Genomic DNA, 14,402 nt, shown 5'->3' with positions numbered 1-14,402 from the left:
AAAGAGTGATAACAGTCATAAGGAACTTGTTAGACACTAGGGAGAGCTAAAGGACAGTCCATCTTTTGAAGATGGAAACATGCTGATCTTTCTTCATAGAAAGAAAAGTAGCCAGTAAATTTTATTTAAGAATTCTGGAAATGGGTTCTGAGATGCCAGAACTGTGAGGAATTCTAACTTGATATACTGTTTCAGCTATTTTTATTTGAGCTAGGATTATAGCAATTAAAATATTATTGAATGTCCTTTCTGAGAAGTCAATGAATTTTATATCATTTGATGTTTAAGAGTTCTTGCTGTAATAGTTAAGGTGTAGAACAAATATTGAATTACAATAACTATGATTGTGCTCTGTCTTTTATGATGGATGGCAAGCTGATTGCTTGAATGTTATCTCCAGTAGAAGTATGCTTTGATAAATGGAATTAATTAAATAACCCTTGTCATAATAGATGGCAATATGCATATCTCAAAGTGTAAAGTACACTTTGAATACTAGAGCAACTTTGAAAACCTGGCTCCATATAAAAGTAGCTTAGTCATTGTTTCACATTTGCACTCAGGTTAGCAAATAATTTCTAAGGTATAACTTAGACCAGTTATGAATGACAATTTTTTTAATAAAGAATTACTATCAAGTTAATAGGTATAATTAGACTTGTCAAGTGTTTTTTACATACCTTTCTGATTATCTTTTGAGTCAGCCATGACTATGAAGAATTCTAACCCGAACAAATATGGCTGCATTAATTTCTCAAAACTGAGACTTATCTTAAGAGAAACTCCAACTTTTTTAAAATGAAAGGTTGGCAAAATAAAACTACAGATCTTTTGTCCATTATAATTATTGTTTCACTTACTCACTGTCATGTGTACATGCAGTGTTGTGCTCTGCTGATTGGAACTTCAGCAAAATAAAAGAGTTAATAAATTTTTTTATAAAATAGTTTAATACTTTTAAAAATAAGTCATAGATTGGAGTTTTCTCTATTATAACTGTATCAGTTAAGCAGATGTATTACAGTGGAATTCCTTAATTTAGTGGGGTGAGCTTACCAAGCAGTCCAACCAGGATGCTGTTCTTTTGACTTTCACCTTCAACCTGACAGAAAACATAAATGTGAAGTGGGATACCGTACTGTGGCAGAATGTGCTTTATGTACAGGTGCCTGATGGAATTTTGCCAGATGGGTCTAAAGAAGCGTGAGTATTTGCTTTATTTCTTGTATGTTAATGACTTTGTCATAGAAATAACTTAACTGCTGTTGAAGTTAATAATACTAATTTTTCTATAATTTCTAAGTTTTCATTCAGAAAGATGGTCGCATCAATTTACATTCATTGAACTGGGGGCATAAAAGAACCTTGCCATATAACAAAAAGGATAACTGCTTTTGAGATGTGGTGTTACAGAAGGCTATTGAGGATATCATATACTGAAAGCAAACAAATGGATTGGGTGCTAGAAAGAATCAGAACTTTAAGGCTCCTTAAGGATATTGACAGAAGAAAGTTGAAATACTTTGGACATGTTGAAAGGATGGATGGAGGACTCCTCAGAACAGTAATACAAAGTAAAGTGCCTGGAAAAAGAGGAAGGAGTAGACCATCAATAAGACTGTGGTTGGAGTGACTGATCTTTAGAGTTGAAGCCTCTAAAAAAAAATAATAATAAAAAAAAAGATATGACCACATGGCAAAGACTGGTGTGGCACATCAAGTATCGGTCTAATGAACAGATGGTTATATAGCAATTACAAATGTGCCCTTTTTTCTTTTTGACATACATCATAGATTTCAGAGGAAAATAGAACTGTTTGGGCATTGCTTAGCTATGCTCATAGTTAACCTGTTTGAAGAAAATCGTCACTTTGTGTGTTTTTTAATGAGTTTTCTATTGTGAATAATGTTTACCTCTAAGTTAATTGCAATATCCAGAAGCCAGTTTTGTCATTAATTTAGTAAGGAAATTAAGTGAGGTTAAAAGGGTCTGATACATACAATCTCTGGTTGCTTAGCATTTCTCATTAAATGCTTTCTCTCAATTTACATCTCTAATTATATAGAGAAAGTAAAATCTTTAAATTAAATCTAATTTAATCTAATCTAATTTAATCAAGGGACTTGTTTTGCTATTATATTGTCAATTAAGAAATTGAAAGGGTTGGATTTTCTTCAGTATAAACTGTATATTAAAATATACAAATAGGGAAAAAAATCTTGGCTAAGAACTCAACACTTCTGAAAAAGCTTCTTTCTGCTAGGAAAGAATGAAGTTAATGCAAAGACAAATGAATAACTCCCTAGATAAGAACTAAAGCAATCCATAAAAAAAATAATTAAGTTCCTGGCTGGTAAATGTGTTCTAAAAGAAAAATGATCAAGTTAAAGTTGCTGAACAAGTCGTAAATTTTAGAATCTAAAAAAAAAAAAATTTTCAGACTACCAAACTGAAAGAATAATTCCAAGAATTATGGGTCATACTAAAAAGATACGTGGATATCTAGAACAATTCTCTTTAAAAGTCAAGTGAAATAATAAAATGGAAAAGCTATCAAACTCAATGCATTGGCTGAACTATGCATAACCCAGAAGAGTGTCATAACTTCAAATTGCAGATTAGAGTAGGGCTCTTGTGTAAACTTATTCATTTTTTTTATATGAAAATTTTCTTGAGTTTCAGGAAAGATCTTATGTAAGAACAGTCTATAAAGGTTATTAAACTGCTAAATAGAAGTGAGTTGCAAGATCTCTTGTAAGGCAAATAGTCAAAATCATTGTAATATATTAATCTTTTCTTACAAACTTTCTGAAGCTAGATTATTCATGTGATCTAGCTAATCATATTTAAGATATCTAGTGATGAACTTATAATTGAATATATTACATACCTAATCTAACTTATCACTACACATGTATCATTTTAAGTGATAGTTGGACAGCATTCACTTGTCTCTCCATTCTTGGGAATGGTTTGAATATAGGCAATTTCAAGGCTGTGGGATAGATAATGGTGGAGTGAGAGTATATACAGGCGACATAGGCAACTCATTTCCCAACCCACTACCCATATATGGTACTAATGTACTATAGGTTGATCAACCTCTAATGTATGGGCCCAGCATTAATAAAAAAAAGTGTCACGTTAATGTCTCCCAGTTGATACTAAAGTTATAATCTAAATTGCTTGTGCTTCCTAACTCTATTTTTAATTTTCCTTGGTAGGGAAATTCTCACATAGGAACTTAGAGGAATTAGTGATGGACTAGACTTAAGTCGCATCCTATTCTGCTATCAAATTTACAACCTCAGATAAATGTCACTGTTAACTAATCTAAGTAGCTGATAAATTGGCTATTATGTTATTACAGTATGATGAATGTTGAATGAACCTTACATGAGTAACTCAGAGGTTGAAGTGATTAAAAAAAAACAATCTGTTTTAGATTCTGAAGAGAATGCTGTAATGGCTGATAAATCTTAAATTTAAAGTTGATCAGTGTAAATACCTATGCACTATGCTTTAAGGAAGATCAAAATAGGATTTCAGATTAGAAATTGCATTACTCCAAAACTTAAAGACCCTATAGACATTTACAAATTGTCTGAGGTTTGGAATATTTCAGTGGTCCAAGAGTTAGATTTATCTGACTTACGTGAAATTGGTTCTCAGTCTACTGGACACATCTTTCACAGCTGGAAGTAGATTATCATGATTTTTGAGGGCTGTTTACTGCAGTCTCAGTAACCCATTTATGGACTAAGGGGAGGGGGAGAAGCAAGATTTGAATTGTGGCACCTAAGAATAAAAATGCACCAAATTTTCCAGAACCTTGCCAGATTTAGCCATTTTGTTTGGATCATTAGCAGTAAAGTTATAATACATCAGTGCCTGATACATTAATACCTTTTCCATGTCTATAAAGCATCATGGATGGAGAAACTTAAATATTAAATGTAAATTAGGTGATTAAATGATGTGGACTTGTGCTTGCCACCACTGTGAAATGACCTTGTTTTTAAGTCCTAGCTAGGGTTAAATGTGGCAAAATATTTTAAGAATCACTCAAAATCAAGGGATTATCAGCAAGTGTGTATGTAAACTGTTATGTAAGCGTGCCACATGCAATGCTATCTGTGAACTAATTGTGTGGTTGCAGGAATTTGGTCTCATAATTTAGTCTGGACTAAAGGAGGTGCTAGACCATCTGTTGCTAGGAAATTAGTGTACCTGCACCAAAATTTAATGTGACCTTTTTGTAAATGCAAAAAAGCATGCACTCAAAAGAATTTTAAGTAATCTGGCTGGAATTTTATAGGAACTAAGGTTGTATGTGTAATAGCAACATAAAGGGAGCTTAAGAGGCAGATATTAACTGGTGTTTAAGCAGCAAGTATTTTAAGTGTTCAGTTAATAAGGGTGCTGATAAGATTTTCCCTAGTTTGATAAGAAATGTCAGGATTAACAAGTCTGCTTATCTTCAGTATATTACTCAGGTTACAAATGGTGCCTTCTGAGTGAAAACTGAGTTATTCTAAATATTTATTTGTCAGTTGGAATTATCAACTACTAATAGCTTTGTCATATCATGTAATTGATCTTCCCACTTTTATTCACATGATTATGGAGCCATTAACTGTAACTTATGTTTAATACCTCTTAGCCAGCTTCAACTTTCTGTAGATCAGATTATTCATTATTTTAATGTCTTGCTTTGTTTGTACAAAAAAATTTCAAATTGACCTGTATTTGCAATCTTTGATCTAAATTTTTGATTTTAAATCAGTGTAATGGAAGATTTTCATGTTTTAAATTTTTTTTATTGAAGTACAGGTAACTCTTGTATAACACAATCTACAAATTGTCGTATCCCTTGTTCAATGCGGTTTCGATATAACGTGGTCTAAAATTTCTAGTAACCCTTTATTTATTTATTTTTTCATATTTTTCACCGTGGGACTTTAAATTTGTCTGCCCATATTGCGAAAGTAGTTATGTATCGAATTTAGTTTTATTATATCACTGAATAAGGTACTGTACAGAGGCTTTTGCAGTCTGTGTCATTCTCAACAAATAGTGCAATTAGAGACAGATGGAATAAAAATGGCGCTAACTAATCACATGTCCCCTCTCACAGAAACTACACTGTATATATAGACATAAGCAAAATCATATGTTGCACTGAAACACAGTATCTAACTAAAAACTATTGTCCACTTTTTCAATTATGAAATAAGCACTTTTTTATTGCATTTGAAATTCTCGATGTCATTATGACAGATCACAAAGGCTAACTTAAAATAAGACTACCAAGAATTGAAACATGCCATATAATGGATTTGAATTTGCCTGCCACCTCAAATGCCAACAAGAAGCCATAAAATTCAACCAAGGGTTGAAACGTTTGAGTTGAGCCAGTCAGTAATGAGAAGTTCCATCGGAACAATAAATGACATCTTGTTGTGAATGTGTTAAAACTAATAGTGAATGTTATGATAGTTTCAGATGTTATGGAATTTGATTGAAGAGAATTAGCATTTCAACTAGACGCTTATCAGTTGCTTTTGTCGTTGGGTCGTGCGATCTTTTGTTAATACCGCACCAGTCATATGCATGTCTTTATAGCTGCTGTCTTGTGTAAAAAGAAATTCTGTATAAAGTGTTTATTGTTGAAAATTGTTTTTGTTTTCTGCCAGGAAAGTGCATTTAAAATCATAAGTGTTATTTTCAAGCAGAGCAGTTTATTTTCTGGTGAGTCATACATATGTAATGCTTTTTTTTAATGTAAAAGTTTATTTTTATTGTAATGGCCACTAAAACTGCAATGAAAGGGAAAACCAACATTGAAGAAGAAATTCATTTCTCTCGGAGAAAAAATTAAAACCTTGGATCGGTTGAAAATTGGAAAATTTTCAACTGATCCAAGGATCTAATGATTTGGATGGAAGATTGCGCTCAAGAAAATTCCTTTGGATGGACACCTTATTAAGCAAAAAAACTAAAAATTTATAAACATTTAAAAGAACTTGATCAAAATTCTTCAGAGAAATCTCTCGGCATGGATTTTCTGCCAGTAAGGGTTGGTTCGAAAACTTTAAAAAGCAGTTTTCTTTTTATAATCATAAAATCCAGAGAGAGTCAGCAAATGTTGAAGCTGCCCACAAATACCCAGCAGAACTTTTAAAAATCATTAAAGAAAGTGGTTATCGTGCAGACTAGGTGTTCAATGCAGATGAATCTGGGTTATATTGGAAAAAATGCTAAAACCACCTATATTTCGAAAAATGAAAGATCAGCTCCTGGATTCAAAGTTTCCAAAAGATAGAATTACTCTACTGTTTTGTAGTAATGCATCAGGTGATTACATGACAAAACCAATGTTTATTAACTGATTTGCAAATCCTTGTGCAATGAAAGGGCTCAACAAGTCCATCCTACCTGTTTATTGGCAGGCCAACAAAAACATGGGTTACAGCTAGCATGTTTGAAAATTGGTTTTTCAAGTGTTTTGTACCTGATGTAGAAAGTTGCACAAAGAAAAAATATGGACTTCTAAAATTCTACTAATTTTAGATAACACACCAGGCCACCCAACATTTAAGCCATCCAAATATTTAAAATAACTTTTTTGCTGCCTAATACTACTTCACTTATTCAACCACTTGACCAAGGAATAATATCAACATTTAAGTCATATTATATTTGGCAAACATTTCAATTAATTTTGAATAAGATGGAATCTAATCCAAACATGATACTGCCTCAAGTGTGGAAAGAATTTTCAATATTGAATTGTGTAAAAATTATTTCTTATTCCACAAAGGAATTACAATCTTTTATGCTGAATGCTTGCTGGAAAAAAATGTATGGCCTGAAGCCAAATGGAACAATTTCTTACCTCCAGTGGATGTCGTGCTACGTCATATAACAAACTTCGCACACATTTTTGGTGGAGTGGGCTTTTGCGATATGGTTGAAAATGAAATTAGTAAATTAATTGATGGAGAAACATTAATCTAAAATCTTCATTAATGCAATTATCTTAACTGAAGTCCCTCATAGAATAAAGTGCGTTCAGATAAATAGTATAATCAAGCAAAAATTAAAAAAAAAAAACTAATTTCTTTTCCAGGCTAATAGCAATATGTAATGAATATAATCCTCCCATATCCATTAATGGTTATTTTCAATCCTTATGAAAATTCCTATTTTGTTTAGTTGCTATTAAACTAATCGCATGAAAGGACTGAAGTACTCTATACTGTTTTTTGTTAAGTTTAAAATTAGGAAATGGCTAGTTCCTACTTTTTGGAATTGGCTGAGATGTAGCTATAATGTTAATGGAGATAATTAATGGCTTGCACTTGTGCATATTACTTCATCTCAATTGTTTCATATCCATATGTTGCATGTGAAAATGCATTATAGCTGTTAGTGTGGTTAAAGGAAGATCAGTTATGAAAGGAACAATAGAAATGGTGATTCATGTTGATTTATTTGAATTTTTGTAAATCTTTTGGCAGTGTTCCTGAATAAAATGTTAGATATTTGCCTGGTCAGATAGAGAATTAATTTAAGAAGCTACAGCGTAAGAGCTAAGCAATTAGACATGCTATCTCAGTTTAGGGCCAATGTATTAAATATTCATTAATGATTAGTATTTACTTACTAAAGATAAGTTCCCTATTTGACGTATAGCTAGAGTAGAGCTGTATTGGTAATCTAGGATATTAAACATGAATTATGTATTCCAAATTTAATGTAAACAGATGGATTTATTTGTGTGAGAAATTAATTTTCATGTTCCTTCATAGGTTTGTAACTCTACTGGAATTTTCAGAGGAAGAACTTCAGTGCACTAATGTTGTAGTATGCTTCAGTAAGAGCCGTTCTGACAGAGGTAAGTGACCTACATTGCATGTGATAAGATATTTAAAAATTGGATCTTTTCTGCTTCAGTAATAATTCAAATCCAGTATTTTAGTCATCCTTTTTGCTGTTCCTCCTATTTTTGCTTCAAATAGTCGGTTTTAACTGACCATTTACACCATCCCATCAGAGATCTCATCTGCTTAGACATTTTCGAATACAATCACCTTTTTGATCTTTTAATATGGTTTTACCATTAGTTCACTCTTCACATCTGTTCATTCCTTATTTTTCTAAGCTTGTGTAGTTCCAACTAGTGCTGGTTTGGTATTCTAGTTGATGTTTAATAAAAACAATTTTGAAAACATGTGCAAGTTTCATTAACAGGCATGGTCAGTACAAGACCACAAATGGCAATAAGACAAAAAAAAAAAAAAAAAAAGCACCATATGTAGCTAATGTAACGTAACTAAAGTCAATTTCCTAACTATTTAAAAAAATATATAGAAAAAATAGTCGGTAATTTTTAAATCTAATCTTTCCTAACTTCGTTTTGTCTGTGTAAATTATATTTTTAAATAAGTCTGAAATTGATTTTTAGTTGGTTTACGTCAGCTACTCAGGTGGTGCTTTTTATAATTGTCTGTTTTTTGTCATTCTGTGATCTTGTACTGACGATGCTCATGATACTTACATTAAAATTCTAACATTAATTATGTTTTACATTAGTTTTTTATAATTCCTTAAGTTATGCCAATTCAGTATTTACTGTTTGTAACAAACAGCTATCTTTATTCCATTAGCTATCTAGCTCTTCTCTATACCTTGTTTTCATATTTGTATATCTGCATTTCTCTTCTCTTTGACATATTGAGTCATGGTTTGTCATAGCTGAGTAAACTGACTCCATAAAAACCTAATCATTAAGTTGGTTTTTGCATAAAATGTTTTGCAAAAATGGATGATTTTATTCAGACTTAAGGAAATTTACTTCAAATAAGTTGCCACAGCTATTTAAGAGACAAATTTGTCATTTTTTTAAAGCTTGACAAAGTTCAGTGATGCTTGTATCATAAGCACCTCTCCAAAAAATGGATGAAATCGTTGGCACAAACAAGTGTCATGTAGGCACAGCAGTTTGTAGGATGGTAGCAGCATTTTGAACAGTTTCTAAATATTAGACTTTAGAAATATTAAGGTTAAACTAAAGGCTACAAAGTCCTTATCTGAAATCAGTTTCGAATTATACTATTGGATCATATAAAGTAACTATTCCATTAGTTGCTTGCATATTATACTTAAACTAGTTCTCTCTTTAAGTAACTCTTCTTGTGAAGAGGAGAGTACTCACTTAGAGTGAGTCATAGATAGCTCATTAAATTTTAACACATCTCATCTTGAAAGGGCTGTCAGTGCTATGTGGCTTTTATTAAAGCTAGGGAATTAAGATAGACTATTTGCGAAGTCACGATCATGCATTATTAGATGCTTTTTCTTGTATCTAGAACAAAAGTATATGACTGCCCTATGTATCTATATTCAAATCTGTACAAAATTTAAATATTTCTGGTTTTAATTCAAACAAACATGAGTACTTGTCCTTGTGTAATAAGCAGCTTTTAAGTTATAATTATTCCACTCATTCTTTGTAGGATAGTTTATTGTATCTAAGTGTGTATATTTTGAAAATTTGCAAATTATTTTATTTGTTTTAATTAACAGCTGCACTGATCCGCACATTCATGTTCTTGGGTTTTGTCAGCCTGATACCAGGACATCAACTTGCTCCCAGTAATGCAAATGAAGATTTCATCTACATGGCATACAGATTTTGAACAATTGCCTGTTCTTCCCATATTCAAATTGCTCTACTTGCATATGAAACTTCAGAAGTCAGTTGACTGCTTGCCTGAACTGTTGGACGTGGTTTCTCCGCACTGCATATCTCTCCAAAGTACTTTGGCTTAATTGACATGTTGGCAGATACTGTTTGTATTAATAAAAATAAAGCATTGTAATCTTATCAGACTAACTTGTCCACCATACAAAAAATACTTTGTGATCATTTGTTTATACAGTTTCTTACAGGGACCAAATGCATTAATTCAGGACAAACATTTTCCTGTCCAAATGTGTCGTGTAAAAAGCCTCTGTCCTCTGGAGATAGGCACTCTGTTTTGTGGCTAGACATGTTCAAGTCATTCCTAATTGTAGTATTTTTAGCTAGTTGTCTAAGTATTTGTGAATTTGCCTTTCACCACTTCATCCAGATAGCTCATTAAATGTTAACACAATTTCAGCTTGAAAGGGCTGTCATAGATGTTTTTTGAATAACTTTTAAGATATTTTAAGAATGTTTGGGATTTTGGATTCACTGTATTGATTTATTTTTCCTTGTGACTTGTCCAATAAACAATTCATATGTATTGCTTCTTGTGATTGTTTTCTTTTCACTTCCAAAGTAAATAACATTAAACAATATACATGTTTTTTTTCCCTGAAAACTTGAATGGGTATCATTTACTAATAATTAGTAGATATGATAATGAACTAATGGTGGGATTTAGCAACTAAAAAGTGATGTTGTTCATGAACAGACCATTCAATCCATGACTTCATGAAATAGTCCATTTCTCAATCATTTTTTCTTACAGCAGTTCTGTTAAACCTTGCAGGTTAGAATGAGAGTGGTATATTTTCAGGGAGGAGAACAGGATGGGGGGGGGGAAGATTGCTGATATACTTATTGGAGGTGCAGTAAATAGTGAGTGAAGGAAGTATACTTGAAGCCATCTGATGTGTAGACAAGGTTGCTGCTGTAGGTCAGGGGATGCAAAGGATGATCATGTGCATTGGCACATAAACTAAAGAGTGAAGATAAAATAATTAAGGGCACAGCTTAAAAATTTTGCACTAGATCACCATTCAAGCAAATCTTGTATATGAGTGTGGAGTACCAGACCAGTTGCTTATTATTGCTGCTTGGAACATCAGATCCTCAAACTATGTTCTGAAGCATGCTACAATGTGACTTGGTTACTTTGTGTAAAAAAATTTTGCCCATGCATGTATGGGATCTGACCTTCTATAACAACAGCATTTCAATAATCTTTAATTTAATATAGTATGCTAATTTGACAAGTAGGACTTCAGATTTTGCTAAAAGTTTAATATTATAAAATGGAAGCTATGAGGAGTATAATATAAAATGATCACTATCTAAGCAGTTCTTTGCTTGTCAAAGTAACTCAATGGGAAGAGTGGAACTATCAGGAGAACTGGATAAGTACAGATCAGACTGTGTTACTGAATCAACAACGAATGGGTGAAACTTTTCTGAATGTTATTTATGCAATAACAACCAAGGAAAAGGAGTTGTTGCAATATTCAACACTGAAGAGGATATTGACAGCTAATATGTAATGATGTGGACAAATAACAGAATAGGGAACTGGACACACAATTATTTGTGCACAAAACTGCATATTAGCATGCAGTTTCTTGCACAAAGTTCATGTCCTGAATAGTACCTGCTATATTTCTATTCAGGACATGAACTTTGTTATCAACATGTTCCAACATAATGTGCAAGAAATTGCATGTAGAGAAGACTGTTATTATTAGTGGTAACTTTACTCTAGTTCAAAACATGACTATATAGAGAATTTGAAATTCAAAGCAATTGCAATTTAGTTTTGAGCAGTGTAAAATTAAATTATTGAAAAAGTTAGTTTTAAAATGAATCAAAGTTGAACAGATTTGAGATAGACTAAAATATCCAAATTTTATTCAAGAAAAATAATTTGAATATGAACTACTTTGTGGATTCAGTGGGGGGGGGATCGGTTCAGTTAGGTATGTAGTGGGTTGTCTGCAAGAATACATAAATTAGAACTACATGGACTCAGGTAGTTAGAAAAAAAGTTAAGTTCCTGGCAAGTGAGTTAGCTCTTAAACAATACTGAAAGGAAACAAAGGAAAGGGCACAGGGAAAAAAGCAAGAGATTGCTTGATGAAAAAACTGGTAACAGCATAGTGGTTAAAAAAAAAATAAAATTAAGAGAAGTGCAAATCAGTATTTGATGTATAAAAAAACCATGAAATCAAATGTGGAAAGGTAGCTGGAGTAGATGTTTGACCAGAAATGTTCTAAGTTTACCATGGCTACAGCATTTCAGAAGACCTGATCAGAGGGTTGAATTTCAGATGATTGCAAATGGGATCTTAAAAAATTTCCCTACTGAGTGTTTGTGGTAATAAGCATTCATCAAGGCTAAGAAATTTGGAAAACAAGCTGGGTTTGTGCTAAATAGGCTGTCAAGATCAATTTTGACTTTGAGACATGGTTGAGAAATCATTAAAATGTAACAAGAGGATCTAGGTAAGTTTGTGAATCTGATCAAGGTGCCGAGAGAAAAGCTGTTTGAAAATATCAGTAGTCTATATTTGAGATGGAAGTTAATGTGGAGGTACAGGAAGATGATCTGATGTTAAATCAGGTGCAAGTGGTATTAGGCCTGATTATCAAAATTGGGAATGGGGGTCTTTACTTTTTGCAGATATGAGGGTTGTTTGAAAAGTTTGGTAATTAAAAAATTTTTCTTGGAAAAATCACTTTTATATTTTTCAACATAATCTCCATCGAGGTCTACACCTTTGGACCAGTAAGTTTCCAATTTTTTCATCCCATCTAAAAAGTACAATTTATCAAATTGTGCAAAATAGTCATTGACATCCTTGTTTCGAAGAAACTTTTTTCCCTCATGCCAAATTTTTAAGTTTGGGAACAAGTTGTCACATGGGGCCAAGTCGGGAGAATATGGTGGATGTGGAACCAATTCTAACCTCAATTCGTACAATTTTGCCATTGTGACAGCCGATGTGTGGGGTGGTGCTCAATAACATGAGTCTATTATGCATTTAATAATGCATAATAGACTCCTGTTATTGAGCAATACTCTTCTACTTACAGCCTGTTTTGGATCCCACTATGCCACACTGAGATCCAAACCCACAGTCTACTAGCTGCACAACATTAATTTTTAAACCTTATGTATATATTTTGGTTGACTGACTGGATAATGGATACTATCTTTGAATCGCAATAAACATAGGCATGAATGTTTCTGAATGCTTTAAGTGACAGTTGATTTTCATTGACTGATGTGCAATCAACTACCACTTATATATATTAACCTCTTACATGACAGGTTATGCTACTTCGAACAGAACAGTGCCATGTGTGGGCAGATAGAAGGAAGAAACCTGTTAATGTGTTTTTCCTTAATGAGCTGGTGGGATTGTATGCACTGGGCGAGACCATTTCAAAGAACACAGATAAGGTCAGAGTTGAACTATGTATGGATGTTGACAAGTGGCCACTAATGTTCTTGCATGAGAGAAAAGCTGAGATGGTAGGTGGCAGCTTGGTGGAGCACTGCCCATGGAAAAAGAACTGCAAAAAATCACACAATGAAAGCAATTGGATAGATGGATCAACTGTTTAAGAAAATTACCCTCTTATATCTTATGTAGTGTCCTGAATGAAAAAGTTTTTGGAGATTGGTGGGGGGGTAGTAGGGATGCATTGTGCCTGTGTCAGGATAGGCTAGGTGTGAAATTAAATTTGATCTTGTCTAGTGATGATTATTGAAAATAAGATGAGGTAAAAGAGGATCTTTCTTCTAAGAAACAAGACAATTGTGTTTTGGTAGCACTGAAATTCATCAGCTTATCCTTTCCTTAGAAGGGTGAGATCAGCATCCAAGGCACAGGCTAAGGAAGATTGCAAAGCCCTGTATTGAGAACTGCAAAGTTTCTTGAATGAGTAAAATGGAGCATGGTGTCATCAGCAAAATCATGGACATGATTTGAGGCCAGTGAGAGGGCTATTTAAGTATAGGAGGAACAGTGTGGGTGAGAAGCACAGTCCTGGAGTACTCCAGAACTATTAAAGAAATCTGATAGAGGAAACTATTATGTGAACATGAATGATCATGAGGAAGCTCAGTCCATTGGCACAGGGTAAGAAGGAGACCATAGAATCGTGAGGGTTGCTCTTCATACTAATATCACTCACCATGGCCACTATCCAAAGATGGGTAAAGTCAAGTTTTATATTTCAATATAAAACAAGGGTGTTACAATACTTAAACTCTGTAAAATTATTGTTATAACTATTATGTGATATCTCCATATATTTAAATCATTTCACATGTTTTTGAATGAAGGAGTATGGACCTTTTGGTATTTATCCTGAGGTGATTGAGATTATTAGATGAGAAGATGAAGTCAAATTTTTCACTTTTCAAGCTGCGACATAATTTTGATTTCAATCTTCGAAAACATTCGCCAGAATGCTCTTTGTGCAGTATCATGCATATTGTTACACTTCTTGTTAGTTGAAAGGGGGAAAAAAATAGGGAAGCACCTATTTTATATATTAATGCATACTTTTGTCGTTTCTGTAAACTCGATCTTTTCCTTTGTTGAGCAAACCCATAAAGTATACTTATACACGTGTTGGCAATTT

At 33.0% G+C, this 14,402-nt stretch overlaps 1 protein-coding gene across 1 annotated transcript in view; it reads left to right on the top strand.

Annotated features, from left to right (window-relative positions):
- Oda (Ornithine decarboxylase antizyme) overlaps nucleotides 1-10,296 on the top strand; it is a 46,242-nt gene extending 35,946 nt beyond the window's left edge. Inside the window, exons 3-5 of the mRNA XM_090400763.1 lie at nucleotides 1,043-1,203; nucleotides 7,816-7,901; nucleotides 9,593-10,296. Coding sequence (XP_090256889.1) covers nucleotides 1,043-1,203; nucleotides 7,816-7,901; nucleotides 9,593-9,705 — 360 coding nt within the window. The 3' untranslated portion in view covers nucleotides 9,706-10,296. The remainder of the gene's footprint in view (nucleotides 1-1,042; nucleotides 1,204-7,815; nucleotides 7,902-9,592) is intronic.
- The last annotated feature ends 4,106 nt before the right edge of the window (nucleotides 10,297-14,402 follow it).

The sequence above is a fragment of the Typopeltis vanoorti genome, chromosome 11, assembly GCF_054136105.1.
Source record: "Typopeltis vanoorti isolate ZY-2024b chromosome 11, IOZ_Tvanoo_1.0, whole genome shotgun sequence".
In the NCBI taxonomy this organism is placed as follows: Eukaryota; Metazoa; Arthropoda; class Arachnida; order Uropygi; family Thelyphonidae; genus Typopeltis; species Typopeltis vanoorti.
Note: the sequence above shows the minus strand (reverse complement) of the source record. Positions and strands in the feature narration are given on the sequence as shown.